Below are 27,474 nucleotides of genomic sequence, written 5' to 3' on the forward strand. Positions count from 1 at the left end.
AGCTGTATATGGCTTTTCTCAAACCTCAGACCTAATGTAATCATATCCAATCTAATCTTTCTTTCCTGCAAAGGCCTGTGCACCTGAACAAAGATCAGGAAAGCTGAAGCGCTCTATAGAAAACCAACCCTATAGCAAAGGTAAGCAAGAGACTACACAGCTGTACTCCCATGTGTACAGGTACTGATCTTAAATATGATAGGAAATATTCCTGCTGATTTTATCTTCAAGTATAGGATTATGCATTGCCAGCACTAACTCTTTAGCATAGCAACTGTCTTCACTATATGCAGAAGTGCAGCTACTGAATTCACTAATTCAGACAGGCACACAAGACAGCACTAATTCAGTGTCTTACTGCATTATCTGCAGTGATGGAGCACCATTCTTTACCTTTGGGATGAGTTGGAATAGTGTTTGTAATCCAAAACTAATCATGCAGCATCAAATCCTGACCTCACTCATACTCTAGTGACTGGATACAATCAAACCCTCACAGTAATGTTCCAACATCTAGTATAAATCCTTCCTAAAAGATTAAAGACAGTAATAATAAATATGCTTACTTTCAGAAGAAACGTTGGGGCAGGTGTCTACAAACATTTGGACATATAGGATTGGTTTCCCAAACAGGGAATAAGCCTAGTCCTGGACCACACATCATTCTGAATGGAATTTTTTTTTAATCCCTGTCTGGGAAGCCAACCTATAGCATACATACAATTGATAGATTTACATTTAATTGGCATAAAAGTCAATGTAGCATTTTTGGACCAACTGTAACCTTCATATTGTCATAAGTTATACATATAGTCATAGTTATGCACACTATGAGGGACCTTGAGTTTTTGGTTCATATGGGTGATGGTTAAACCATACTCACATGTGACAAAAAGATATGTGGTTTTGTCCTCAGGGGAAAATGCTGAGATAAAGAGCAGCGGAAGGACACAGGGTCCCCCGCCTGAGGGTGGAGACACACCTGGGTCATCAATGCCCAAATCCACATCTGCCAGTAGACCTCAGAAAAAAGTCCTTTCCACCCCCACGGCTGTGGAGGAAGGTTTTCATAAAGCAAAGCTCAAAACCCAGGCAAACATGAAAAAAGATACTACGTAAGTAAAGCTGCTGTTGTTTTTAAAGCATTGAATAGTGCATCTCCCAGTACTGTGTATGCTGCTGTACTGGCTGAACATAGGCCAGGTCAGGTGACATATTTTGGTGGTATGAGGGGTTGTTTCTGTGGGTGAAATGACATGGCATTAACTGACATACAGCAACATTATGTAGCAATTGTACATTAAAACAATAGCTTCAAATGAACTGGGATGCTCAGCTGACTTGTAATAGGGAGAATAGGGTCTCCATCATTGCTACTCCGGGCTCGTTATGCCGCGGAGTGCATTCTGCAAACCTTAAAGAAGTGGGTAGGCCACCACTCGTGAGTCATCTTTGTGTGAAATCTTATAATATTGCTCCAGAGGGACGGTCCACACGCTTCATTCACTTTCACTACCTTGTCTGTTTCGACTGATTTTCTTGTCATTATTTACGAGTGTCCATTCCTCTGTGCAAGAAAATGAAAAACTGGGTCCAACCGAAAGCGTTAGTTGCTCAAGCTTTTGGAAAGATGCTGGGGCATTATGGGAAATGTAGTGCAATTCAGAATAATTTAGGACCTTTTTACCGGCACGATTTTAGTGGGGCACAGCCCTAGTATGATGCCCCTGGTGAAAACAACCTCATTTTAGCCTAAATCTGTCATTTGACATAGGTGTAACAGTATAACAACTCATGCTTTCTGAAGTAAACCTTTGTAAGTGTTTATAATGGTTGCCGGGACATGCTTATATAAGTTGTCATATAGCCTGATAAACAGCACCTTGAGTAAAGCTCAGTCTCTCTGTTACAAGAGCAGTCTGGCAGCACTTCATATTTTGGACATAATGATGAAATACTTTCAATATTGGAGCAACAGCAGAGCTGCTGATTTCAGATCTTCCTCAAATACTTTCCCAAAGTGGGCCAGCATCTCACTCTCTCTCTCACGCATTTTGTCACACTTGTTTCTCTGTAACTTTCTACTTCATACCATATCAAATAACACATAACACTTCCCCCATGCCTGTTCTGTGACTGTGTTTTGAGTACACACACACACACACACTAAGTCCCAGCACAAGGTCAGAGGTCAGGCTCAGGTCAAACGACCTGACTCTGCAGGGTTTTGGGCTCATTAATATACCGTCTAATTACTGTTTGCATTCCTCTCTCGCCCGTCTCGCCTCTGCATCCGCCTCACTCTCCATTACTCTTTGATTGCGTCTCGGGTTTCGGCTGCGGACCTGCTCAGCACCCCCACCCCCCACCCCACCCCTACCGTGAGCTGTGAGAAAGCGGTGAGATTAGAGCTTCTCTTTCCATCACAGCGCTTTATCACTAAATCTCTCTCACTGCCTCCCTCCCTCTGTCTCACTGTGCAGTATTTCAGCCATGACGGCCCATTGAACCTTCCTCCATGTGACTCCAACCAAGTGTTTTATAGCCTTTTCTTCTTAGTTTTGACAGTAAGGCCCAGTCCAGGGAAGCAGGTGGAGGAGATGATGCAGAAAGCACCCAAATAAGGAAAGTAAAGAAGAAGGGAGAGGTTGATCAGCAGGTCAGAGGGAAAATAGAGAATAAGCATATACAGAGGAAGACTGGACAAACAAATACAGACATGGAGTCAGAAGACACCGTTTACGCTGCAGACCCAACTCTTGGGCCAACACTAGTGAGTTATAATGCAGATTATCGTACCCATGGTGATTCATCCTTTCTCACTGTCTGTGCCTGTTTTCCTGTCTCTTCTTGATGTTCTGTGTCTCTGCAGAAGAAAAAGAAAACAACAGCAGTGACTGAGAAACCAAAGGAGCTTGCAAATCAACCAAAGGAGCCCATGAGTCAACCGAGAGAGTCCACAAAGCCACAAAACAATGTGAAAAAGGTGAAAAAGAAGACTAAAGGTCAAGCAGCATTTGTTGTTGGTAAGTCTTGCTACTCATTTTTCCTTTTTATTGTCCAATATTTGACAAAATGTAAAGGGGATTTCTCTTGGTGCAGGTGTCAGCATAAAATTCTTAGGAAGTATGATATCAAAATCATATCAGTATTGGCAGTTATATGACTAGACAATATGACAACAGTGAATAGATAAACTTACATGTCACTGTAATGATAATGATAAAAATAATAATCCAGGCAAATCCAGGCCAGTCTCAAATTCTACATTTTATAAATGCTTGTGTCATTGGCAGATATGTATAAGGAAAATGTGGAATATCAGTTCATAATTTCCATTTTAGGTTACCTCTATCACTTATTTTTGTTGATTGATTGTTGAATATTGTTGAATATTGTTGATATCACACGAGAAAAAAAAACTACTTAAGTCACTTTAGAGCATTTCTATTGGTCCCTTCATCATGATACTGACACAATGTTAATTATGTCAAAAGGTGAAAAATGGAGATATAAGGGGTGACAGGGAAGATACTAATAAAAGTACAATACACAGTACATCTACAATATAAAAGTTGCAACTCCGATCAGCCAATATTAGTACCTAATATTGTGTAGGTCCCCCTTGTGCCGCCACAACAGATCTGACAATTCAGGCCATGAATTCCACAGGACCTCTGAAGGCATCCTGTAGTATCTGGCACCAAGACACCAAGATCTGACCCCACAGGACCTTCCTGATCTTTTGAAGAATGTTCTGACCCAGTCGTCTAGCCACCACATTAGACCCATGTGAGAGTGGCTCAGATTCTTAGGCTTGCCCATGTTTCCTGCTTTCAACACGCCATCTTCAAGAGCTGACTGCTCACTTGCTGAGGGCTCAGAATTTTCTCTACACATCACACAATGTGTTGTAGCCAATAAAATCATTTGCTGAAAATGACATAAAAGATATGCTAATTTGAATTCCACAAATAAGATGTGTGAGACTTGTGTCCATTTGGCCTTAGGTAAACCAAGACAGTCACAGGCTGAAAAGGAAGGAAATAAACCAGAGAGACCTGAGAGAACAGCCTCTAACACAGAGGAGAGCAAGCCAGAACACCAAGCTGAGCATGACCACTGCTGCATTGCTCATAAACACAGTCTGGACATTGATCAGGCCTCAGTGTACAAAGAGGATTGTACAGATGCATGTTCCCCCAGGACACACAGCTCTGCTGTCTCCGTCAGAACTCAAAGCTCTGCTGCTGTCTCTGCCAGAACGCACAGCCCTGCTGCGGCCTCCGCCAGAACGCACAGCTCTGCTGCGGCCTCCGCCAGAACGCACAGCCCTGCTGCGGCCTCCACCAGAACACACAGCCCTGCTGCGGCCTCCACCAGAACACACAGCTCTGCTGCGGCCTCCACCAGAACACACAGCTCTGCTGCGGCCTCCACCAGAACACACAGCTCTGCTGCGGCCTCCACCAGAACACACAGCCCTGCTGGTGTGTCCTCCAGAACACACAGCTCTACTGCAGTACACACAGACAGAGAGAGATCTCGGAGAACCAGAAAAGCAGCAGACACTGAAGCCTGTAGTCCAGCCCCACTTTCTCTTGCTCAGATGCCCTGCCACTCTACAGTCCCAACACACCACACTCCATCAAACCCTGCAAAGTCAGAGTCAAGTGTACAAGTAAGTTTTTTTTTTTTCATGCATCAGGCTTTGTGACATACTGTAGTGCTCCAAATACAAGTAGTGCACCTCTCTAAGAAACTGGTGATTCTTTGAGAGTCTAGTAAAGGACCCCTTAGCACAGTTATCATCAGATGCTTGTTTAGCTGACCTGTTATCATTGTGTTACACCTTGTGAAAATCATGTTGCCTCAAACCACTACATTCTCAAGTAATCTCAAATAGACTTGCTTTCATAGTTATTGGCACTGCATGATATACTGTTTACTATACAAAATGGACAAATGTACTTTTTATAATTACAGAGGGCCTTAGAATACCTACCTGAATTTCCTTGATATAGCTGCATATTGGGTTTGGTACAGTGCCTTGCACAATATCCACCCATCCTTGGCTTTTTACCTATTTTTTAAAATCCAAATTGTATGTGATGAATCTACACAAAATAGTCTAAGTTGGTGAAGTGAAATGAGAAAAATATAAGTATATAAAACATAAATAAAAATATTTGCATGTGCATATGTATTCAGCTCTTTTGCTATGAAGCCCCTCTAAAAAGTTCTGGTGCAACCAATTATCTTGAGAAGTCACATGCTTAGTGAAATAAAGTCCACCTGTGTGCCATCATAGTGTCACATGATCTGCCAGTATACACACATCTTTTTTAAAAGGCCCCAGAGGCTGCAACACCATTAATCAAGAGGCACCACTAACCAAACAACACCATGAAGACCAAGGAGAGCCCCAAACAAGTCAGGGACAAAGTTGTAGAGCGTCAGTGAGCATTTTCAGCCCTGGCCAAGGTCACATACGTACTATACACCTTAAAAACAACTGAAAATACCCCATAAACACATTATTTGTCATTTTTATGCTTTTATAACCATTAAGCTAAATAAGACATATGGCTCCAGTGCAAAACTAAGGAAGATTTTGGGGAACAGGACACCTACTTCTGTAATGATTCAGTTATGATGAATCAATTATGAATATGAAAACTACAAACTCCTCAGGCCAAAAGTGCAGAAGAAGCTGCAATCCTGAGGGAGAGCAAGGCTGCAGCGCTGGCTGAGAAGGCTGAACGCCGCCGGTTAGAGGTGGAGAGGAAGAGGAAGGAGAAAGAAGATGAGCGGAAGAGGCAGGAGGAGCGGGAGGAGAGAGAGGAGAGAATGAGGCTGGAGCTGGAGGAGGACCAGAGGCAGAGAGCAGAGCAGACCAGGTACACTAAGGCCCACGCTAAAGGGTTACCTTCAGAAACACCCAGCCAAAGTGTGGAGCAACACCTCAAGGCTTTCTTTTTATTGGTATATTTTACAGGTTGAAAAAGCTCAGAGAAGAAGAAGATAGGCGGATGCAGGAGGACAGAGAGATGGAGCGTCAGAAAAGGGAGCGTGCTGAAATGGCACGAGAGAGGAGGAGGCAGGAGGAAAAGAGGAGGCTTCTGGAGCGCCTTCAGAGAGAGAGGCAGGAAGAGGACAACCGAAGAGCAGGTAGACAGCTGTCTGTAAACTGGACACTGAAGCTAGAGAATACCTTCTGTACACTTAAAATAAAGGTGCTACAAAGGATTCTTTGAGTTATGCCATAGGAATTTCAACCCTTTAAGTTGGTAAAGAACATTTACATTGAAATTAGAGCTTCTTTAAACATTCAACAGGTTCACACTCACGGATCTCATTAACATAATTGTTCTTTATGGAACCAAAAGTTCTTTCTTGCTTAGTTCTGGATTACAAACATTACTTCAACTCACCCTAGTGGTCTCCATCACTCCAGAGAACCCAATTCCACAGCTCCACAACTCGACACTGGGAGCTTTATACCCTTCTCTAGTCCTTGATGTTGTAGGCAGGAGCTCCAGAGTGCCCCATGCCATGTTTACCTGGCAGTTACCATAACTGAAACCTTTATCAGTGATAATTAATATACACTACCTAAATTCAATATTTAGAATAAGTGCACAGATATCTTTGGACATAGTTTCCTGGACAGATCTATATATGTCCTTTTAGTGGAAAATCTCCATTCAGAATGCCGTGTAGTCCCAGTCCTGAGTTTAATCTAGAATTCAATATCAAATCCAAAATACAAGCCAAACTCAACATATTTAAGAGCGTGTTGAGAGAAATATAAGAAAGGTTTAGGGATATGCTGCAAAAACACAGATTTAGATTAAGATAACTGGTACACGGTGTAGACATTCACTATTTTTATTTATTTACCCCTCTGTAGCTTATGCCTGCCCTTAGGCATGGTGCCAATAGGTTCATGTTAATCTGCTCCAGAAAGTCCTATTCTATTGGCAGTACTTCTCTACAGGGACTAGACAACCTGTGCGTGTGTGCATTTGCACATCTTTGTTAGCAATGGGTGCAATGTAAACGAATGTATTCTTCAGAAGGTGTGTCCACAAACATCTGGACATATAGTGTCTGTATGCTAGATAGGATTTGTGATGGTGAAATACTGTCAGCATTGTAATTTAGTCTGAGAAACAAGCTTCTAATGCTTAGCACATTGGTGACAGTGACCTCTGGTGGTTAAGATGTTTGTAATAAGAGATGTGTGAGTGTGAAGAACCTCACTGGACCTGTAATATTGCCCCCATGAGACGCATTTAAGAACATGTGCTGGTAAGATGTATGATACTGAGACTTGAGATTCTTAACCTAATAAATAATAAAGGCCCGTTCTTGTTCCCCTGCTGAATGGAGCCGAGTTAAAGCGCCAGCAGCAGGAGGAGGAGGCTCGGAGGGAGTTGGAGAGGATCAGACTGCAGGAGATGGAAGAGAGTGAGAGGACAGAGTACTTACGCAGGCAGAGGGAGGAAGAGGAGGAAAAGAAGAAGGCTGCAGAGGAGAGGAGGAGAGCAGAGGAGGAAGCTGCACAGCAGGCTGAGGAGGAGGCCAGACTGCTGGCTGAACTGTTTGCCAGGTAGTTTTACATTTCCACTTCAGTTTCTACCTCAACTCTCTTCTGTAACGGAATTTTAAAGCACTGCGATGAGAGCAGTCAGGCCAGTGACTGTTCTGCACCTGAGGAGAAGAGAAGATTTAGATTTCATCAGTTGAGTCACACAATGCTAGATTTAGTGTCACTGATAAGAAAACACTTCACTGAATTTAATGCCATGTTTGAGTGCAGCATATCATTTCAATAGAACTAAATAAAAGGAAATCTGCAGTTCTCACTGATGCAAACCATGGCCAAACATTTTTCAGTGTCATTCATCATGCAGGTAAACAATATTCATGTTATTTAGTAAGTTATTCTAAGCTATTTATAGTATCATTAAATGTTCAATTATTAATTTAATTTAAATACATTTTTAAGTTTCTTGAAATTTATTACTGCAATTCTCCTTTTCGTAATTTTTGTTTTTCATTACTGATATTTATCCCTTTTTTGCTTTCAATGTGTTAAACCCCTTAAGTTGAATGTTTTCCCTGTGTTGTGATAATGAGATAAAACTGCAAAATATTTATAATTTAAATAAAATTGGGGAAAAACATTTACACACTTATTTGATATCTTACTGTGTTGCAGTAATTTGAATTCAGTCAGTAAAACTGGGAGATATAATAATTAGAAATGAATGTAGTTAAGTCACTTTTTTATATAAAACTAGGCATCATTGGAGTTTCCCCCCCAAAATAATTCCATCACTTAATTATTTGAATTAGAAACCTATTTAACTGCAGCTTGATTATCATCCAGATATTTAAAACAGCAGTACTCTAGAAAGCATTTCTTTATCTTATTATTCTTTACCTTAACATTAATCTTCGTTTGATACTGTGAAGCTATGATTATTATTACTGTAAGCGTGAATAATAATCCAGAACATGGAGGTCTCACCAGACATGCTGCATTCTTCTCTCTCACAGGCAGAGGGCAGCACTGGAGCAACAACTCAAGTTCCACAGAAGTCTTTTTGTAGAGACCGAGGGCCTGGAGCAGACACAGGATGTCTCTCGTCCCTGGGTGTTCTCTTACTTCAGTCTGCTGAAACTGTTGGGCTTAGTGGAACCTCCAGAGGACCTGGTGAAAGATGTGCTGTAGCTTCCAATGCTACCACCGGATAATGGGACTGATCCAGCTCAAACTGATGGAGAACTATTTCTCAAACTATCAAATGAACACAATATTCACAGCTGGACTGTTAGGACTGTTAATGTTTAGGATGGATTACGCATATATATGCAATCATATACATATAGCAATTCTGTGAACGTTTTTGAACTTTCACAACACAATTTGACCAGAACTGCAGTTTTACAAAAAGTACACTCTTTTTAGCTTTTGGCAAATTAAAAATGGAAGGTGTTCCTCACATTGAGTCAAGATTTCATAATGAATGGGCCAATAGAAATGCTTCAGATCTTTATACACTGATTTCCATTGAAAGTTATTAAATAAGAGTATTTTTTATTGCTATTTTAGAGATACAGTGTTTTTGTGAGAGGAAGGGAGTCTATTTGAACACCCTACCAAAAGACCTAAATGTCATGATGTGTACGTCTCTATGTATACATTGAATCGTTCAGTTCCTCATCTTAAAGGTTCAGGAGAAATATTTTCAAATAGAAGCCATCCATGGTGTGAAATAATTCAGTCTAATATTATCTTGTAAATTAAAATTCTGTATAAAATCTGCCTTGCAAAATGGAAACAAAGCACTGCATCAACAAATCACACAGTACATCAGTGATCTGATTGATTTTTGGGAATCATTTGGGACTATTCCTTATATCTGAAAAGCCCTAACTTTGTTGATGCCTAACTTCTCACTACTCATTCAGGCTCATTTCTGTCAAAGATATAAAAGCAAGGAAATAAAAAAAAAAAAAAAACATACATCGCTTTCATCTCATCCATCCAGTTCTGCATTTAATGCTCATCCTCACACTTAATAAATTAATACAGCAGTAAAGAAAAACAAAGAGACATGGAAACATTGCATAGGCTGCCATGTTCAGTCAGTAATACAGTGCACAGTAATTCAGTCCTCCTTGATCAGTTTCATTGTCAGAAATAGCAGGACATGAGTCTTCACCAGTCTCATGGTGGGTCTAGCCTTGGTCTCTGGGTTGCTCGGTTGAAATGTCAGGAGGCTTCACCCCACTGCCATCTTTTGCCTCCACTGGAGCTTGCAGTGCTATGAAAGACACAAGAACAGAACTTTAGGTTGCCTAGTTCAGGGACATTGTTCTTGTAAGGACCTCAAGATTTAAACCTGCAGTGAATTGCTGTGTTATGATTTCATACTGGTCATGTATTCGGCACATCAGCAGAAATCCCACTTAGAAATAAAAATATATCGTCACTGTCGCATCTCCAAAATGTCAACTACAGAATGGAAAAGTCTTGTATGTAAAGAACATCTGCCAGATTAAGCTAAAATGTTTATTAAATTAAAAAAAAGGAGATTAAAGGTTTTTGCATGACAGCAACTATATCTAGGTGGTTGCAGTATTACTCACTCCACGTCTCACCTATGCTGGATGGATCCACAACACGCACTGGAATTGGCTGTCCGTCTCCCAGTAGAATTTGTGCGACACCCCCCTCAGTGTCCACAGTGGAGAAGTTAACCAGCTGACCCGTCTCAAGCAGTCCCGGAGGTACAGCTGCAACTTCTCCAGCAGGGGGGGTAGACTGCAGGAAGCAAGAAGGATTCAGGAACAGAGACTGAGGGTTCAGAGAGTTGGAGGGGTCAGTGGGCTCTGCTGCTGAAACAGGCTGCTGTGCAAGAGAGCCCTCTGCTGGACACATGGCTGGCTGCAACTGAACACCCTGACATAAAAGAATAAACCCATATTAACTGTAATATTGCAGTAAGGTACTATTCATCAATCATTACTGTACAGATGTGCTCCATGATTAACAAATAAACATTAACATGCAAAGTAGCACGCTACTACTTGACTGATTGTTCTGTTAATCAGAGTATTACTCTTTCGTTAAACACTTCAAATCAAGACTCATGAAGGTATGGGTTTAATCAGATCAGCTAGGGCAACACCTGTACACATGCAGACACCACTTCAGCTCTGCATATATTTAAAATAACTGTGTTTGTGTGTGTGTGTTTGTGTGTATATGTATATGAGAAGTCATTATTGGCTTACCTGCAGTTGTGCAAAGATCTTGGGCTGGAGTGAGGTCAGAGAGCTAAAGAGCTGAACAGCCTCAGGACAAAGAGTATCACTTCCTTCTAAGAGTCCTTCCTTCGGAGAGTTTACTGAGAAAAGAAGACCAATTACTCCTCCTATCACTCCTTAAATGTACACTATATGGACAAAAGTACTGGGACACCTGCTCATTCATTGTTTCTTCTTAAATTAAGGCTATTAAAAAAAGAGTTTATCTTGCTTTTGTTGGCGCATCTGTCTCTACTGCACAGAGAAGACAATCGATTTTATGCATATCACTGCAGTGAAGATTTGATCGTATTCAGCCCAATAGAACTGGATGGAGCACCATCATCTAGGAGAAGACAGTTCCACTGCTCCACAGCTCAAACCTGGGGGGGGGGGGGGGGGGGGGGGCTTTACACTCTTCTAGCCCCCGCCTGGCATTAGGCATGATGACAATAGGTTAATGTTTATCTGTTCCAGAGAATCTAGAGTTCAGGGACTGAACCTGCTGTGTGTGTGCATTTGTACATCTGTGTTAGTAATGGGTGCAACTTAGTAGTTCAAAGTAGTTGAATGCATCTAGAAGAAGGGGTGTCCACAAACATTCAGGGGTATCCACAAACATATAGTGTATTTATGTTGACATACTAGAAAACATGTGGGCAGTGGTGGCTCAGCGGTTAGAGCGCCGGGATATCGATAAGGGTTGTGGGTTCGATTCCCGGGCTCGGCCAGCTGCCACTGCCCTTGAGCAAGGCCCTTTACCTCTCTTCTCTGCTCCCCGGGCGCTGGAGTTGGCTGCCCACCGCTTTGGGTGTGTGTGTGTACTCACTGCCCCTAACACATGTGTGTGTGTGTGAGTGTGTGTTCACTACCAGATGGGTTAAATGCGGAGGACACATTTGTGACAAATACGTGCACCTTTACCTATAAGCATTCAGATGAACTGTATATTAGATATATACAGATATTACATGTTTTTTTTACTGTATCTACCATGAGGTCGGAAAGTCTGAAACCACACTGAAAATAAAAGTAAGAAAAGTATGAATATGGTGGAAAAACCTGCTTGACTCCTGAGTAAATACTGAACTTTACGCAAATATGTGACATTCACTGGTAACATATGTCAGATGTTTTTGTGCATTTTCAATCAACTCTTAGGTGGGGAGACTCATTAGGGACTTTTGCAAACTCTTGGATGTACTTTTCAGGAAAGGCTGGACATAAGCATGTACAGTAATACAGCATTTGTTCTTCTATATGATTTCCTGCTGCCTAGAGCAAATTAGACTCCAGTTTTATTACCCCTATCTAAGATGAGGCATCTAAAATCAAGACTTTTTCAGTGCCATATTGATATTTTACCATTGACAGAGGCAGGTGTCAGAGTCAAGGTCACAGTCTCAGTAAGGAGGTGCTCACCCTCTGGCTTCCACTGTCAAGGAGAGATTCAAAAAAGAAAAGTCAACTCAAAAACCTTCAGCAGCTTTCCTGCTCGTCTAGCAACATACAGAATACTTCAAATCCACACCTCCAGTCCTGTGGAGACCAGTACTCCATCTGTCAGCTGCAGAGTTTTCTGAGCCTCGTGCATGTGGTTCTTGATGTCGTTGACAGTGGGGAAGTAACACAGATTGTGTCTCTCTGGTACCGTGTCTGCCTTAAACATCTCACGTTCTACAAACCTCCTGATGAAGTGCAAATACAACCAGATTTTAATGAACAGTGGTTTTCTTGCATTAGACTAAGTTGCCTTTTTATTAGGTACTCACCCATAACTGTGTTGTGTAATACAATCATGCATATTAGTGTTTCAAGCATCTGTTCAGGTTCAGTTGAGAACAGGAATCAGTAAGGCAGTATTCAGCTCATAAAACCCTTGCTGTTCTAAAGACCAAAGTGGAACATGCTATGAAATATTCCTTCTGCTTTTGTGGGAGCCAAGAGAATGACTTCAACTAGATTTTAGAGCATTACTGTGAACATTTGATTGCATTCAGCAATCTGAATGATCACTACCCCACATCATCCTCAACTCATCCCAAAAGTTTTAGATGGAGCACCTTCTACTGCTCCACAGCTCAATGCTGGGAGGCTTTATACCCCTTTAGCCCACACCTGGCATTAGACATGGTGTCAATAGCTTCATGTTGATCTGCTGCAGAGAGTCCTATTCTATTGGCAATACTTCTCCACAGGGACTAGACAAGCTGTGTGAGATCCAGCTACTAAGCTCAGCTGAACAGTGCTCCAAGTCATACCTGAGCTGCTTGCGAATAGCGTAGACCTGGTTAAATCCCTGTGCCACCAGCTCATTGATCTTCTCCGCCACTAGAGGGTGCAGTCGAGACGGGACCAAACTGACATCCTCCTCAACTACATCTTCTTCTCCTTCTCTCTGTACTTCCTCCTCATCTTCGTCCTCATCCTCATTCTCCTCTTCTGGAAAGCCAGGCTGCTCAGGGACCGGGGGGAAGGCTGTCATATCTATATCATGATAAAGGTGGGCCTTCTGGGTAGGAAGCTGAATATAGTACCTGTTTGAGGAGAAATAGCTATTGTGAGTGCGAAACTTAAAAGAACAGTACATCACAGTATATATAGAGCTTCAGATTCAGAGGTGATCATACCGTATGACACCCCCAGTATCCCACAATTTCTTCTTTAGGTTGCAGAAGGCTTTCTCCTGCTCCTGCCGTACTAACTTCTTGTCCACTTTGGGGTCTACTGGAACCTTATAGTCAGGAAATTTCCGAACTTTCTTGATGTATATTCTGCCGGAGGTAACATTTTGTATTAAGCACCAAATACTGTAGGCTGTTTAAGCAAACCTTATACTTCCTAGGCATGATAACAACCACCATTAACAACAACAATTGTGCGAATGGACGTATTATACCGTATGTACCTGGCAGGACAGGTAGCTTTGTAACTGGAATTTTGACTGGCTTCTTGTGCAGTGCCTTTTTTGGGCTGGACCCCTTTCCTCCGCGGTCCAAACTGACACTCCATCACGATAGCTCTACTTCCTAATAAACAACAAACACACACACACACACACACTGTAGGACCACATTTACATGCTTGTAATGTGGTCAAATAGTGACTAAGAAAAATATACATAATCACTGTAAAAAACAAACAAACAAAAAAATGATATCCTGGCCAAAAAAGTGCACTCACCTGCATTTACAAATGGAATGCCATCATAAGGCACGTACTGAGACTTCCACATAAGACGCGAGGCAGGCTTGGCTGGTGAGGGAGACTGGCGGGTGCCAAACACAGAGTGAGTATGCTGCTTGTGCAGGAGTAACACAGCCTCTAACTCTGCCTCTGTGTTACAGTAACCCCGGTATGAGTCCCCGATCTTCTGCTCCACACAAAATAAGCTTCATTAGCCAAGTTTGAAATGACACCAGATGCATTTATAAAGAAATCGCGAATGCAGCAGATACTCTATTGTTTTCTGTGTTTGTTCTGATGTTGTACCTCACAACTACGAAGCCTCTTTGCCCAGTTTGGTGCACCTGTAGGCAGACACTTGGATGAAGACACAAACCCATCTGGAGAACTGATCACAAATAAATTCAATCACAAATTAGAGGGCGGAAGGGGAGTATTTTGGTACCAGCTTTAGAACAGAGACAAATGTTTTAGTTCCTTGTCATTAGTTTAACATTACAAAATAGAGAAACATCAGGAACCTCAGTGTAACACCACGTATACCAGTTAGATTCAGTTAGAACCTTAACTAGAACACTAACATACACCAAGTTTAATATGTGATGTAAATATTAAACCCACCTTACTGTCTGAGCCTTGACAGTTGAAAGGTTTGGAGGTGCTACAGTGGTTGGAGTGTTGGCACTACCGTCACTGGCAGCTGCAGTGAGAGTTGGCTTGTTCTCTTGACTGGTACTGGCTACGCAAAGAGCAGACATTCACACCCAAAAGTTCAATTCCAGCCCAGCTATGTGAATGCGTATTACACCTACACCTACACACTACTTCCCAAAAGGACCTTCATCATCTTCCTCATGTCATTTTGTTAAATCTCTACAAGGTCTCCTCTGAGGTACACAGCAAATCAACCATCAAGCTGACCAAACAGTTATATTTATTTAGCATCACTGAAATCAGGTTACCTAAAACTGCTGCATTCAGCACTTGTCCATTGGGCAGCAACACCTGTGTTCCTCCCAGTTGGCTGGATGGAATAACATATAACTGTCCATTCTCTGACTGCCCAATCACCTGGGAATAACATTAATACAATGACATTTCATATGCATGATATCATTTATTAAAAGTTTAATATTAATCTAAGATATACCCAGCCCTGTCCTCACCATGCGCTCACACTGAAGTGGTCTTCCATCCGGATCAAAAATGACAACACCACCCGTTCGCAGAGTACCTGGGGACGAATTCTGATAGGATGCAGGATTCTCAGACACGGAAGCTGTGGACGAATCCTCTTTAAGGTGCCCATCTGTGTTTTTATCCAGCTCCTGTAAGACAGGAAAAAATGATGCAGTGTAGACACACTCAACTGGCACCTGCAATTCCATCAACGCTTCAATTACTCTGAAATCAGTTGATGGTCTAAAACAGACTTTGCTTCAGTCCAGGCCTGTAGCGACAACATACCACAGCTCAGGCTGAATATGGTGCAGAACATTAATGAATGACAATTTAATGATGCTGTTCTGATCAAACGGCCTCACCGATTCTGATCCATTCGTCAGGGGTTCCGTGCTTTTGTTCACACTGTCGTTTTCTGTTGACCTGGACTCAACCTGCAGAAATTCACAGGCCTTTCCCACGTTTCTCTCCAGCTCCTCCATGTCCTGTATAGCAGGCATGAACTCTGAGTCGAAGTCTAAGGAGGGATGATGAATTTAGCACAATGTACAAGCTAGTACTGAATAAACTGGATGTTCGGACAAGGCTATAATAATTCTTTGTTGTTGTTTTTTTTTCTCTCAATAAGGTATTTCATAAAATCTATGGTTAGGGTACTTACCATGGGTGCTAGCCATTATACAGCCAACTGAGCCAACACTAAACTGTAGGCTACCAGTTTACTGTTAGTGCTTCTGATATCTTCTTGTTGTTACATGTTTTCCTGATGTTTAAAATGCCATTTTTACAGCAGGTGTTTTTTTTCCAGTATTGTTCATTTTACTGTGCATTGATGCATTCATAGAGCTCTATTCAATCCACATGCCATAAACACAGCATTTTGAAATAAATAGGGGTAGCATTTTATGAGCTCCTGCAGTCTGTAGATAATTACCCCTAATAAACAACCTGGAGAACAGTGTGTGTTAGCCTATTAGCTAACAACTGGTGATCTAAATTTTAGGTGGAAGGGCTCATAGTGAAAGGAGGGCGATGATGCTTGGCTGGCTGACTGGTGCTACACTGGTAAGTCAGCAGTAGGTAAAAGCTAGATCACAGGGTTTAATGAGTTACTCCATTTAGTGATGGAGACAATAACGTCGTTTTCTGTCTAAACGCCATGTTGTCTTTGCAGAAAGCTTGACGGCTAGCTGGGGCGGCTTTAAACCGGTCTTTAAATAGCATAAAGATACCCCCAGTGCGAGCGTCCAAACGCGGAGCTGAAGCCCGGCTGCAGTCCGTATAAATAGAGCTGAAATCCAGAACGAGTCTGCCCAACCTCGTCTTCGTCCAGCTCCCGGTCCCCGCATACAAGGAAACGCAGGACGGCAGGAGCTGGGTGAACCTCTGCGGCTGCCGTACCGTAGACCGTTGAGGCTCTAATAGCAGGTGTTATTTATTCATTTTTTTTTTAACATAAATAATGATGTACTATTAATATATTGTTGATGATAATTTACTCCATTACATCAATAAACTAATTAAATACAAATAAATCAAATACGCATTAATAATCTGAAAAGCTTTGGACGCCTCCTCCTGAGTAAATGTGAGTAAAACTACATATCCCAGCAGCCCCCACTCCGACACGTTTTCAGCTTATTATAAATAAATAAATAATAAGGTTAATAATCAGAATTTCACAGCATGCCAAAGTCAAACAGCATATATATATATATATATATATATATATATATATTAGTTTGTTTTTTTGTAGCAAATATAGCTATGATCTGTGATATTATTCAAGTCCATTGGGTTGGATCAGGTGTATCTCTTCATGAGTTATAAATAACTCATCATATACAGTATATTAGTCTATATATATACTATATATAACTTCTGTTAAAGCCAAAGTGAGAAAATTCATAATTAAAACAAAAAAAAAATCCATCCCAGAATCCATCCCAAAGCACAAATATGTAAAGATGTTACTTTTTATGATCAGTGGCTTGTTAAGGGCTCTGAGGGTTAAGAGGTTCCCTGCCATGTTAAAGTGAAGGTAAGCCAAACCAGTGAGGGAAAATCAGATGAACTGTGCCCTTTTTCACCACTATGGGGAGCCAACTGTGTGACTCCGACAAGAAAGAGATTTGAAATGGGTTTTTTTTAGCTATTGGGTTTAAGATGCACTTGTATTTGGTTATTTATCCATTTCAGGGGTGCTGGGCTGGTTAGGTTGGGGTGGGGTATGTCTTTGTCTGTGACATAGAACTGGTGGTCAGTTTGGGGCATTTTCTCTTTACAGTGACTGATAATGATTCCTAAATCTTCATGCGTAGACACTGTTTATTCTTTAGTCAGGAAACCTCTGTCTCAGCATTCCACCAGCAAAAACAGGAAAAGATTGGTGGAAGCGCTGGACCTGGAGAAGTGCTTCTGTGGATGACTGTGTTGAACCAGCTGATCCTTTGTCATGTTTAAACTAACAGCACAGTGTCTGAGCTGAGCCTGTAACAATGAGGGTTGCACGCTCAGGGCGAAGAGAAAAAGTGAGGAATCTGGGCCTGTAATCCCAGGCTGGGAGTGAGGCCTGTCCCGGTCTGACCCACAGTCAGAGAGATTAGAGAAAGAATAGCTTCAAGGCCTGAGAGGGGAACTTTCGGAGAGGGAGACTGACAATCTCGCACAACCTCATACACACAGCACCTTTGATGTCAAATGGCACTGGGTCTGTGAGAGAGAGGAAGAGGGCTGGACAAGGGGATATAGTGTGTGTGAGAGAAGGGAGTGCATTTGCATGTGTCAGAGAATCTATCAAAGTGCTCTGCAAGTGTGTAAGTGATCTGGCCAGGGTTGTTTCTAAATATTGGGGGACTCTAAGCAGTAATAAACTTGGGGAAACAAGAAAACTCTGTGACTCTATAAACTGTATACTAACACTCAAAGGCCATGGGCTCACCCATGAAGCTAGACACTGAGAGCCAGAAGATCAGAAAACTCAGATAGAACTGCTCATATGCTGGCCAAAAAGCATGGAAGGGTCGACAAGAAGGTTCAGCTGGATTGGTGGTGCACTATTCTACTGTGCGGCATTGCTTGCACAAACATGATCTACATAAAAGAGGCATTTCAGGATGAAGTGCTGTAGACTGATGAAGTTAAACTGGAACTCTTTGACTCTACTTTTGGTGTGCCAAAAGTAAAGTTACTAAAGACTGACTTAGTAGTGCCCACACTTTTGTGCATATTACAATTACTATTTGATTTCCACGTTATTTTAACTAGTAACTGAGCATGTACATCAATCATTTGCAGAATAGTTTGATGCAGAAGTTGTTTGTAGCACCAAAAAATGGAGAATGCCCAGACTTTGCATGCAACTGTATGCATGTTTGTAAAAAAAACTCATTATTTTCATAATTCCATTGGAATGGCTTTGGATCTGTAGGAGAACTAGGACAGGCATAGTTACAAAAGCAGCTCCTGACCAAACAATGTATCTCAAAAAACAAGAGGCATCTTAGTCCATTCAGTCGAACCCCTTGCTGTGCTAAACACATGCCAGCTCCAATTACGTGACCTGGCCTTAAACGGTCTACCCTCCAACCCCCGCCCTGCATATTTCTTATAGGCAGACCAGACAGCCTAGGCCTGGGATGCATGCATGAATAGAGTCTGGTCAACATGTGCCCATGAGTTCAGTCCATCTGCCTGAAGCCCCTCCTCCATTTCACCCAGCCATAGAGTTCAGCTGTAAGTTATAGAGCTCACTTTATCAGATAGTCAGTCAGTCTGTGTTGTAATGTAGGATGCTCACTTTTGTATAGCTCTAAGAGTCAGTGGTGAGGCTGTTATGTCTGAATGACTGGTCTGGGCGATGCTGGCTTGTTTCTGGCCTCGTTAGCAAGCTGTGGGCCATCCTGTACAGGGCTGCTGGTGGTGGGGGCAAAGGGTTAGGAAGTCACTGGGGAAAAAGTCCCTGTTTGGACAAGGCCTCTGCACTGTCCTCCGTGTGAACATTTTTGTCCCTACGTTCACAAAAGCCCTCACAAAAGGGGGGGCTGGGTCGACTACTGGACATCGGCTGGGAAGCTTGCATGACTGCACAGTTTCAAACATCTTTCAGCCATACCCACACTTTAACCCGTCTAACACACTCATGCATGCACAAGAGCTCGCTTCAACAACAGCACTCACAGCCTATGACGGCGGGCGGCCCAGCGCTCTCACTGATATGAACTCTGTAACACTGTAGACAAAGCATTACACTACTGAGGTCAGCACACAATGAGAGAGAGATCATATTAATTATGGTAAAATCCCAACCGACTCAGCATGTTTTACCCTGACACTACAGTGTCAAAGCTTCAGGGCTGTTTTACTGCTGGACAGGACAAGGACTTGCTCACTTACTGAAATGAAACAGAACTAGAAGTCAGAGCTGTAAAATATAGTCCAAAACTCCCAAACTGTAATGCATTGGTCTTGGCTCATTTTATTCACTCTCCAAAACGAACGCACACCCAGCATACTGTCGACAACTAAAACTGTGATGCGGCAAAGCGCAACGGCCTTGCCTGTGCCAGGGTCCACAGAAGAGAAGCTCAGAAGCAGTGGAGACATGAAACCTGAGGAAGTGAGCAGGTATCTGTGCTAGACTAAATCGGTTGCCGAATGGCTGATACAATCTCTTCTCTCCAACGTCCTTGGCTTCACCTGTACTGTGCCAGTGTCTGCTGAAGGGAAGCTCATTAGCGGCGCATTACAAAGCAAAAGCTAAGGAAGCAAGCGAGCGGGTGCTAGGCTTAAAGCTAACCCAGACGTCCAGCTACCATCTCTTCAGCTAGCGAACCTCACACTACACCAATAGGACACAATAATACTATAAGGAATAGACTATATGTTGACCTTATAAGTGTGGCCAGGGTAACTTAGTACACAAAGTATTAACATACACAATTCATTTACATAAAGTTGAGGAAATCTTAACTAGTGGCTACGTAATACATACTCCCATATTGAAAAGACTGGTCGCTTGTCGCTCGGTCGACACACATTAAGTCCTTTTGTTAAAAATTGTATCAGGTGTGAGTCGCTTCTCCCTTTCCATTTCACATTGCATTGTGGGATAATAGTGTCCATCAAAACCACACTCAAAAACTGACCGGTTGGGAGTTTGTATCTTGGATATTTGAATGTACTCAACTTGGACACTTATCTATACTACAGTTCATACTCAAAAACTAGTCAGTATTAGTAATTAGTATGCACTTGGGACACACCCACAAAGAAGAGACAGAGGGAACAGCAACAATTTCCGGAAATATTTGAGAATAATAAAAAAATAATAATACTATGTTCTTGTAACAGTGCTAAAACTCAATCTATGCTATGGTATTTCCCCACAAGCCCTGAATAAAAGGAAATTCAGTACGTTTCACTCATTAAATATAACAGGATATTTAATTGGCTTGTAAAACCACATCTAAGAATTTTTACATCCCAACCAATTCATGTACGTTTTGTGCAACTTGTGCAAAATGTATGTAAATAAATACATAACTCTAATTGCTATTCATGTGATTGAGGATTTGATATCTTCAACCTAGCAACAAATTATAGAGTAGTCAGACATACTGCTGTCCTACTTTTCAGCTGAAGATATAAAGTAGAATGTGGCTTCTTACATTGCTTTGGCTGCATCACCAAATCATGAACTGCATGTATACTTGAGGGGAACTGAAGAGAGCAAGGACAGAGTACTAGCTAACTAAAAAGTACAAAATGATAAGCGTGGGTCATGAATTGCTTCATGGCTGCGGTTGTCCGAGACCTTACTAAACTAATAGGAGGACATTTTTGGTTTAATTTCTTCCTTTCAAGATCAACGTCATCTTAACCAACACGATAACTTAAAGATATATGGCCCTCTTTAACCAATATGTATCCAAAAATGTTCTTAAATAAGTCCTAACAAAAAGTCTCTGACAGATTCATGGCATTTATAAACTGCAGAATCCTTATAGTGATGGATCCTATTATGTTTGTAAATTGCACAGAAAAAAATCTTCTTAACAACGGTTGGTGAAGGAAGCCCATTGATGTTTCCTTTAAGCTGATCTTTTTCACATGGTGACATATTCTCTATGGTGAGTTCCTCCACAGGGTGGCAGGAGTGAGTTCTCCTTGGAGGCACTTGGAGAGTTCTGTTTGCCTTCATGAACCCAAGAGCACCAAGAGAAAAATGTTTTCATTACTCGAGATTTCTGATCTCAGCAGGGAAAGAGCTACATCTCTAATGATCCTCAGGGTTAAAAGGTTTGTGTTCAACATTCTTGGACTTTCTTTGGACATTTCGCACCACTGATATGTGATCATAGAAATAAAGCCAGCCTTAGTTTCTGGTAATTGCAAAGAAAAAGAAAGTCAAATCATCCAGCTGGACTCCACACCTCCGAGATCTTTTTTTTTTTGTTGCAACTTTATTTTTTCAGTTACATACAGCCATACGAACACCAGAGTACATGAACTGTATGAAAAAAAAAACATACAAACAAACAAACAAACAAACAGAAGACATGTCTTATAAAGAGTAAAAGATCAAAGGCCTACAACAGTGTTGAAGCTGTGCTGGAGCAGATCTAGATGTGCAATGTAAGGATGACTGTAAAAGACATGTCTACACTGCGCTTTATTGCATTCATGATCCCCCACGTGTTCACTGATGAGTAGGTCAATGTGGCCCAACTTTGCACGACTAGCAAAGCTGCTTCTCACCCTGCTGAAGCTCGGTCTCTTTCTCACAAACTAAGTAGCACACTAAATAGAAAGAGAAAATTAAGGCCTCCGTCCTTATCAAAATGTATTAAAATTGGCCCTACACTGAAAGTACTCTCTACTTAAATATAGGTACATATTACTAAGAAGATACAAAATGTTCTTAATAGCACAAAGTCTTTGTCTTCAAAAGAGTAACGTTCAGATCTAGTCGTAGGGGAGAACTTAAGGTTTCTATTCCTGAGTATAGACCTACAGCGGTAATCACTATGTGTGTGAGAATGGAGATTTCAGACGTGTAAGAGCTTTGTTTCAGTAAGGAATGGTTGCTGTTAAAAGCTGATCTGCAACACTGGCAAAAAGTGCGACATTTTTTTCGTTATTTTATTTCTTTCTTTATTCCCCTTCCTCCAAGTTCGTGATTTTCATGGTTTTCTTAAAGCGCAAAGTAACCTTAACGACAATGAGCAGAAAACAGGAACGCAGCAGAACTGCGAGGAGCTCAAGCTGAGCATCTGAGCTCCAGCAAACCAAGCCACTAGGGTGACGGAAGCACGAGTAAGCAGACACTCCACGGCTTTGGTCTTCGCGTCATTTCTTAACACAGGTTGGCACCTGAAGGCTCTCTTTATTGATCCTGTGCGCAGGCAAACTGAAGAACAACAGTCAACTAGCTTCTGTTTTGCATTATCATCCTCTTATGTATTTTCTATGCCTCTCTCTCTTTCTCTCTCTCTCTTTTGAACTCTCTCCTCTTGGCTTCAAAGCACTACTGACTGTGAGTATGCACCATAGCAGCCATTTTCTTTGGACAGGTCTGTAGAGGGATCACATCGGCCTCTCCTAATCGCCTGTGAGCCAATAGTCGATTATTACAACAAGTTTCCAAAAGAAAACAAACAAACAAAAAAAAAAAACAACAACAAGTAAAACACCACTATCAATACAAAAATAATCTACAGCATATAAGAGAACCTTAACGAAAGACTTGAACCACTTGGCGAGGAGTGTTTATTATTACTGTCAGCTCTGTGACACTGAGGAAGAGAGATCTGGAATGAAGCGGGTTCAGCAACGGGGAACGACTGCGACTCTTAACCTCCGGAGAGGCAAAGTGAAACGAATGCCACTGAAATTTCCTAGAATGCATGCATTTACACACAGCTGTGCTCTACTTTCACCTTTCTAAACACCATGAATGGTAGCGATGCACTCTAGAAGTAATGGATTAAAGAAACGATCCACATTCTTTCGCATTGAGATGCTGGTTTAAGCTCAGTCTCAGAACAGGCGGCCGTGTTATTAGCGATTCTGTAGGGACAACCCAATCCGCTCCAGGACTAAGCTGCATTAGTTTAGAACTGTTAACTAAAGTACAGTTGAAAAGCTGACTCGCATTTCATGAATTCAACCTGTTTTCCCTCAGTGTCACAGTGACCTCCATTCAACAGTCTAAGCCTTATCAGTCTGTGAGAAGAGTGAGAGAAACCACACACATGCGCGTGCGTGCACACACATACACACACTCACTCACACACACACACACACACACACACACACACACACACACACACACACACACACACACACACACACACACACACACACACACACACACACACACACTCTCTCTCAATTCATCCTGGCCGTCAGCATCTCTTCATTCACTTCTCTCTCTCGCTCACTCACTCACTCTTTGTTCCCTGATGTGTTTGAAGTTCAGCATTTGGACCCAAATGCATTTCAAACGCATTTTTACGGCCAAGCAAACAAAGGCATCTCGTTTGCAGAGCACTCGTCTTTGCTCCATCTCTCTCTCCGGCTCCCCCCCCTCCTCGTTCTCCTCACTTTTCATTATTCCTCTCACTGGCCATGGAGAGAGAGGGAGGGAGGGTGTGTGTAAAGGCCAGTAGAGGTCAACCAGTCCATCTCAAAGAAAAAAATAAAAATAAAATAATAATGGGGGGAAAAAAACAAAAAAAAAAAAACGGTCCTTTCCTGCTCTTCTCCTCGTGGTGTCCAGACCAGGCCACGCAAGCAGAGGGAAACATTCTGGTAAAACGGTCACTACGACAGAGGCCTTCATCAACCCAGCATACCAGGTCTCTTGGTCTTGTCATCTTGAAATGTTCAGAAGACATCATTTGAATCCAATGATGCATTGTTCCAACTCTAAGATAAAGAAATCCAGTTCTCCAAAAGAGATACACTGCAAACTATTAGAAAACAACACAGTCTCTCACCGGCTCTCAAGCCTTACGCTCAGAGCAAACACAGAAGAAAGCTAAGCCTGAGCAGATGCTCTTGCGCGCTCTCTTTCTCGCGCTCTCTCTCTCTCAGTCTGTATGTGTATGCATGGGTGGATGCGTTTCTTTGCTCAACTACAGCATACGAGATTCATCCATACATCTCCACTCTCAATCAATCAATCACTCAATCAGTTATATCTATCAAAGGTAGAAGGAGCAATAAAAATAGATCTATGCTTGTCTTATCACAAAACCCTCAGGAAAGACGTCCTCCTGGTCTTTAAGTACAAACCTAAAAAGCTGCATAGCAAAGAGCGATTTCGGCATCTCGTAATCTCATTAAATAGAAGCTGACATTACCAAAATAAAGCCCTAATTACTTCTGTTTTTTCCTCTCCGTTTTGTTTTTGCGGCTACAAACTTACTGGTTTTCTCTTTTCAGGTTTGATTCGGAACAGGTGCTGTGCTTAGACATGGTTGCCGGGGGAGGCAGGGCTTGTTTGTGTTTGCATATCTAGCTCTCTGGATCCTCTAGGTGTGGCGAGAGGCAAGACAAGGAGGAAGAGGAAGGTTGCTGAGACAGGGTGCTGGTCCCCCGAGATACTCTCTGTTCAGGCTCGCTTGGGACGGGCCCCGGACTGCCCTGGTTCTTCAGGCTGAGCTCCGAAGCGGGAAGTAGGGGCTTAAGAATGCTGACCAGACAGAAGGCAGAGCCGCTCTTCGGGACGAAGTTCACCTTGTTTCTGTCCGGGCAGAGGAACTGTGGAATCTCCTGCGGTGGCCTGGTCCTGAGAGGGAGGTGGAGAGAGGGGAAATGAATGAGTGAGTGAGTGAGCGAGCGAGAGAACGATATTAAGGTCAGGGACAAAGCCAGAAAGAACCAAAACTGTGGGACAGAGTTAGAAGAGCTTGAGATAAAGAGTGAGAGAAAGAAAGAAGTACAGAGAAATACAGAGAACGAAAACCAAAGAAAGAGAAGGAAAACAGAGAGAGGCAGAGGCAGTGCAGATGAATGATGTATCAGGAGAAGCAGCAGTGTACTCACTGTGTTTCCTCAGCGAACACCTTGACTCTCTCACAGCCCTCAGGTGGCTCCCGTTTGAACATGTAGCTGTTGTTGGGTTTGGGTGAGGAGGCATATTTGGGCAGTGGGGAGCCTGGAGCCAAATCTGTCAGCAGAACACATGTTACTGCTAGTTTCAGTGAGAAAGACTGCATAGCTTCCAGTGACGGGTACCAGTTTCGGTCCTGGAGGGCCAAAGTCCAGCACAGTTAGCAGATTTCCCTGTTCAACACACCTACCTCCAGCCAGTATTAATTACTTTTCCTGGGTGTTTCCGGGTGTTGTATGCTGTATTTATGTGTATTTTTATTTACATAAATAAAGTTTTAGAAGCCTTTCGTTACGAACAGAGCGTAGTAATCAGTAGTTGATGGTGGTCATTTTTTTATTATTATTATTTTTCTACTTATTTAGGTGGTTACTGATTATTTAGGATTCATACACTTTAACCAATTAAAATTTATGGACTTTCCATGACTTTTCAACTACCAAAAAACTAAAAAGTCCAGGACCAAAAATTTCCCCGTAATTTGTTTATGGGAATGTTTGGTCCACGCTAGTTGCTGAAAGACTGTCCAGGCAAACAAGTCCAGGCAACATAATGCACGTTTATGATACCACGGACAAAACTGTGCATGGTCATCCAAAATACGGGCAGCGATTGGTCATGTGAACAAATATGCTACTATAAAAGTTTGTGTTTTATATTATTAAATAAAATGAAGACAGGAGCTCATTACAATATTTGTCATGACTTTTAAGTACTTTTTTCAATTCCGTTAATTTTTAAGGACTATTCAGTACTGGATTTTAGCATGCTTATTTTTCATGACTTTTCAGGTTATTCCATAAATTGTTAAAAGTATATGCGCCCTTAGCTAACTAACCCTCCTTTGCATAAAATACTGCTTGAAAACATTAAGATGTTTCAGTTCTTGTTTAAGATTTGTTCTCACTCTGCTTTGCAGGAAGGTCTTTAATTCTGAGATATTCTGGGTCGTCTTGCATGCACAGCTTATTTATTTAGGTCTAGGTCAGACATAAGTGCCGTTCCACAAGCTAAGGTTTGTCTCTCTTCAGGTAGTCTGTGATTGTTTTTGATGCATTTTGGATCCTCTTCAACTTTTCAGCCTTTAAACAGATGCTTTGAGATTTGCATCCAGGATTTGCTGTTACTATGCTTGCAAGCAATGCTGCACAACTGAATAATGCACCTCCACTCTTTACTCTACTAAACCTTCCTGCAGGTTCTTAGAAGTCATATGGAGGTTTTGATTTGGCTTTCTTACCAGCAGATGAGTTTCTTGGTGTCCCACATTTAATCTTAAACCTCAATAGGTTCCCTGAACTGCCAATTCTTAACATTCTGCACTGAAACTGCAAGCTGAAAAAACACTTTCTTCTTATAGCCTTCCGCTGCCTTGTGGTCAGCAATTACTTTCGTTACCAGGTCTTTACATAGCTGTTTAGAGAAGCCCATGGTTGCTGGGCATTCAGCACAAGGTCTGAGGAGCTGTTAGAAATGGGAAACATGACTAACCGATTAGCAAACCTACACAGCATTACAAGCAGGGGAATCTCCAAACTGTGCTGAACTGCAACTTTCCAGAACTCTCCAGGAGCTGAGCACCCCTCGTGTGTATGCATGTAAACACTAGAGCAAAAACAAAGATGCCGATTGGTTGTAATACCTTTGTCTCGGCAGTCACTGAGCGGTTCCTCGTTAGGCGATGGGCTCTCACTGCAGGGCTCACCGGGCACACTCAGGAAGGCGGGCGAGACAGACTGGGAACGGCTGCTGCTGTTGCTATGGCTACTGCCAGCCACGATGCCTGAGGGCGTCTGTGTGTCGATGCTGCGGGAGCTGGCACTGCGTGGGCACAGTGGAGGGGGTGCGCGGTGCCCGTCGGGGGCATCCTGAGGCTACACAGAGAACAAGAGTCACTAGGATGTAAAGGCACTGGTCAACTTGAAAACTGAAACACAGGTTACTTCAGTACCGTTTGTGTGCTGTTTTTCATTACCAGATTAAAAACACCCAGTCAAACTAGAGCAATGTGTAGATGCAATGATGCCAATTATTGAGAGGTCAGAGATACCTTACAGGCATTACAGGTAAAGTGCTAATGGTAAACTGCTTAGCCAGTAAAGACAAAGGACAGACTGATGACTAAAGATGATTGGTGCTATAAACAGCATCCTATCGTTTTC

General features: G+C 42.2%; 3 protein-coding genes across 6 annotated transcripts in view; 1 reads left to right on the plus strand and 2 right to left on the minus strand.

The window, feature by feature from the left end:
* The window catches only part of kiaa2012 (KIAA2012 ortholog), a 36,897-nt gene extending 26,797 nt beyond the window's left edge, over positions 1-10,100 (plus strand). For both annotated transcript variants that reach the window (XM_072685689.1, XM_072685690.1), the window contains 9 exons: positions 74-140; positions 917-1,115; positions 2,560-2,773; positions 2,873-3,026; positions 4,011-4,681; positions 5,695-5,900; positions 5,999-6,171; positions 7,396-7,615; positions 8,569-10,100. In XM_072685689.1, coding sequence (XP_072541790.1) covers positions 74-140; positions 917-1,115; positions 2,560-2,773; positions 2,873-3,026; positions 4,011-4,681; positions 5,695-5,900; positions 5,999-6,171; positions 7,396-7,615; positions 8,569-8,743 — 2,079 coding nt within the window. In that variant the 3' untranslated portion in view covers positions 8,744-10,100. The remainder of the gene's footprint in view (positions 1-73; positions 141-916; positions 1,116-2,559; positions 2,774-2,872; positions 3,027-4,010; positions 4,682-5,694; positions 5,901-5,998; positions 6,172-7,395; positions 7,616-8,568) is intronic.
* carf (calcium responsive transcription factor) lies at positions 9,550-16,565 on the minus strand. Of its 3 annotated transcripts, none has more exons than XM_072685693.1 (15): positions 15,854-16,565; positions 15,555-15,677; positions 15,177-15,338; positions 14,973-15,081; positions 14,632-14,749; positions 14,317-14,398; positions 14,008-14,197; positions 13,724-13,853; positions 13,455-13,598; positions 13,086-13,361; positions 12,356-12,512; positions 12,190-12,259; positions 10,813-10,925; positions 10,177-10,477; positions 9,550-9,839 (listed from the first exon to the last, which is right to left on the minus strand). In XM_072685693.1, exons 1-15 carry the CDS (start codon positions 15,854-15,856, stop codon positions 9,754-9,756), a joined length of 2,064 nt encoding a protein of 687 aa, XP_072541794.1. In that variant the 5' UTR covers positions 15,857-16,565; the 3' UTR covers positions 9,550-9,753. The 3 variants fall into 3 exon arrangements, with proteins under 3 accessions (XP_072541794.1, XP_072541793.1, XP_072541792.1); XM_072685692.1 differs by having other exon boundaries at positions 13,733-13,853; positions 15,555-15,709; XM_072685691.1 differs by having other exon boundaries at positions 15,555-15,709.
* Positions 16,566-21,636: 5,071 nt separating this feature from the next.
* fam117bb (family with sequence similarity 117 member Bb) overlaps positions 21,637-27,474 on the minus strand; it is a 49,510-nt gene continuing 43,672 nt past the window's right edge. Inside the window, 3 exon segments of the mRNA XM_072685694.1 lie at positions 21,637-24,988; positions 25,246-25,369; positions 26,955-27,186. Of these exon segments, the coding sequence (XP_072541795.1) occupies positions 24,715-24,988; positions 25,246-25,369; positions 26,955-27,186 (630 nt within the window). The 3' untranslated portion in view covers positions 21,637-24,714.

This window comes from Salminus brasiliensis, chromosome 8 (genome assembly GCF_030463535.1).
Source record: "Salminus brasiliensis chromosome 8, fSalBra1.hap2, whole genome shotgun sequence".
In the NCBI taxonomy this organism is placed as follows: Eukaryota; Metazoa; Chordata; class Actinopteri; order Characiformes; family Bryconidae; genus Salminus; species Salminus brasiliensis.

Coding starts and splice junctions, on each gene's coding strand:
- carf (XM_072685691.1), bottom strand. Junction 14,399..14,631: donor GTCAAGGCTCAGACAGTAAG/GTGGGTTTAATA, acceptor ATTTGTGATCAG/TTCTCCAGATGGGTTTGTGT. Junction 10,926..12,189: donor GACACCTGCCTCTGTCAATG/GTAAAATATCAA, acceptor TTCTTTTCTCAG/TAAACTCTCCGAAGGAAGGA.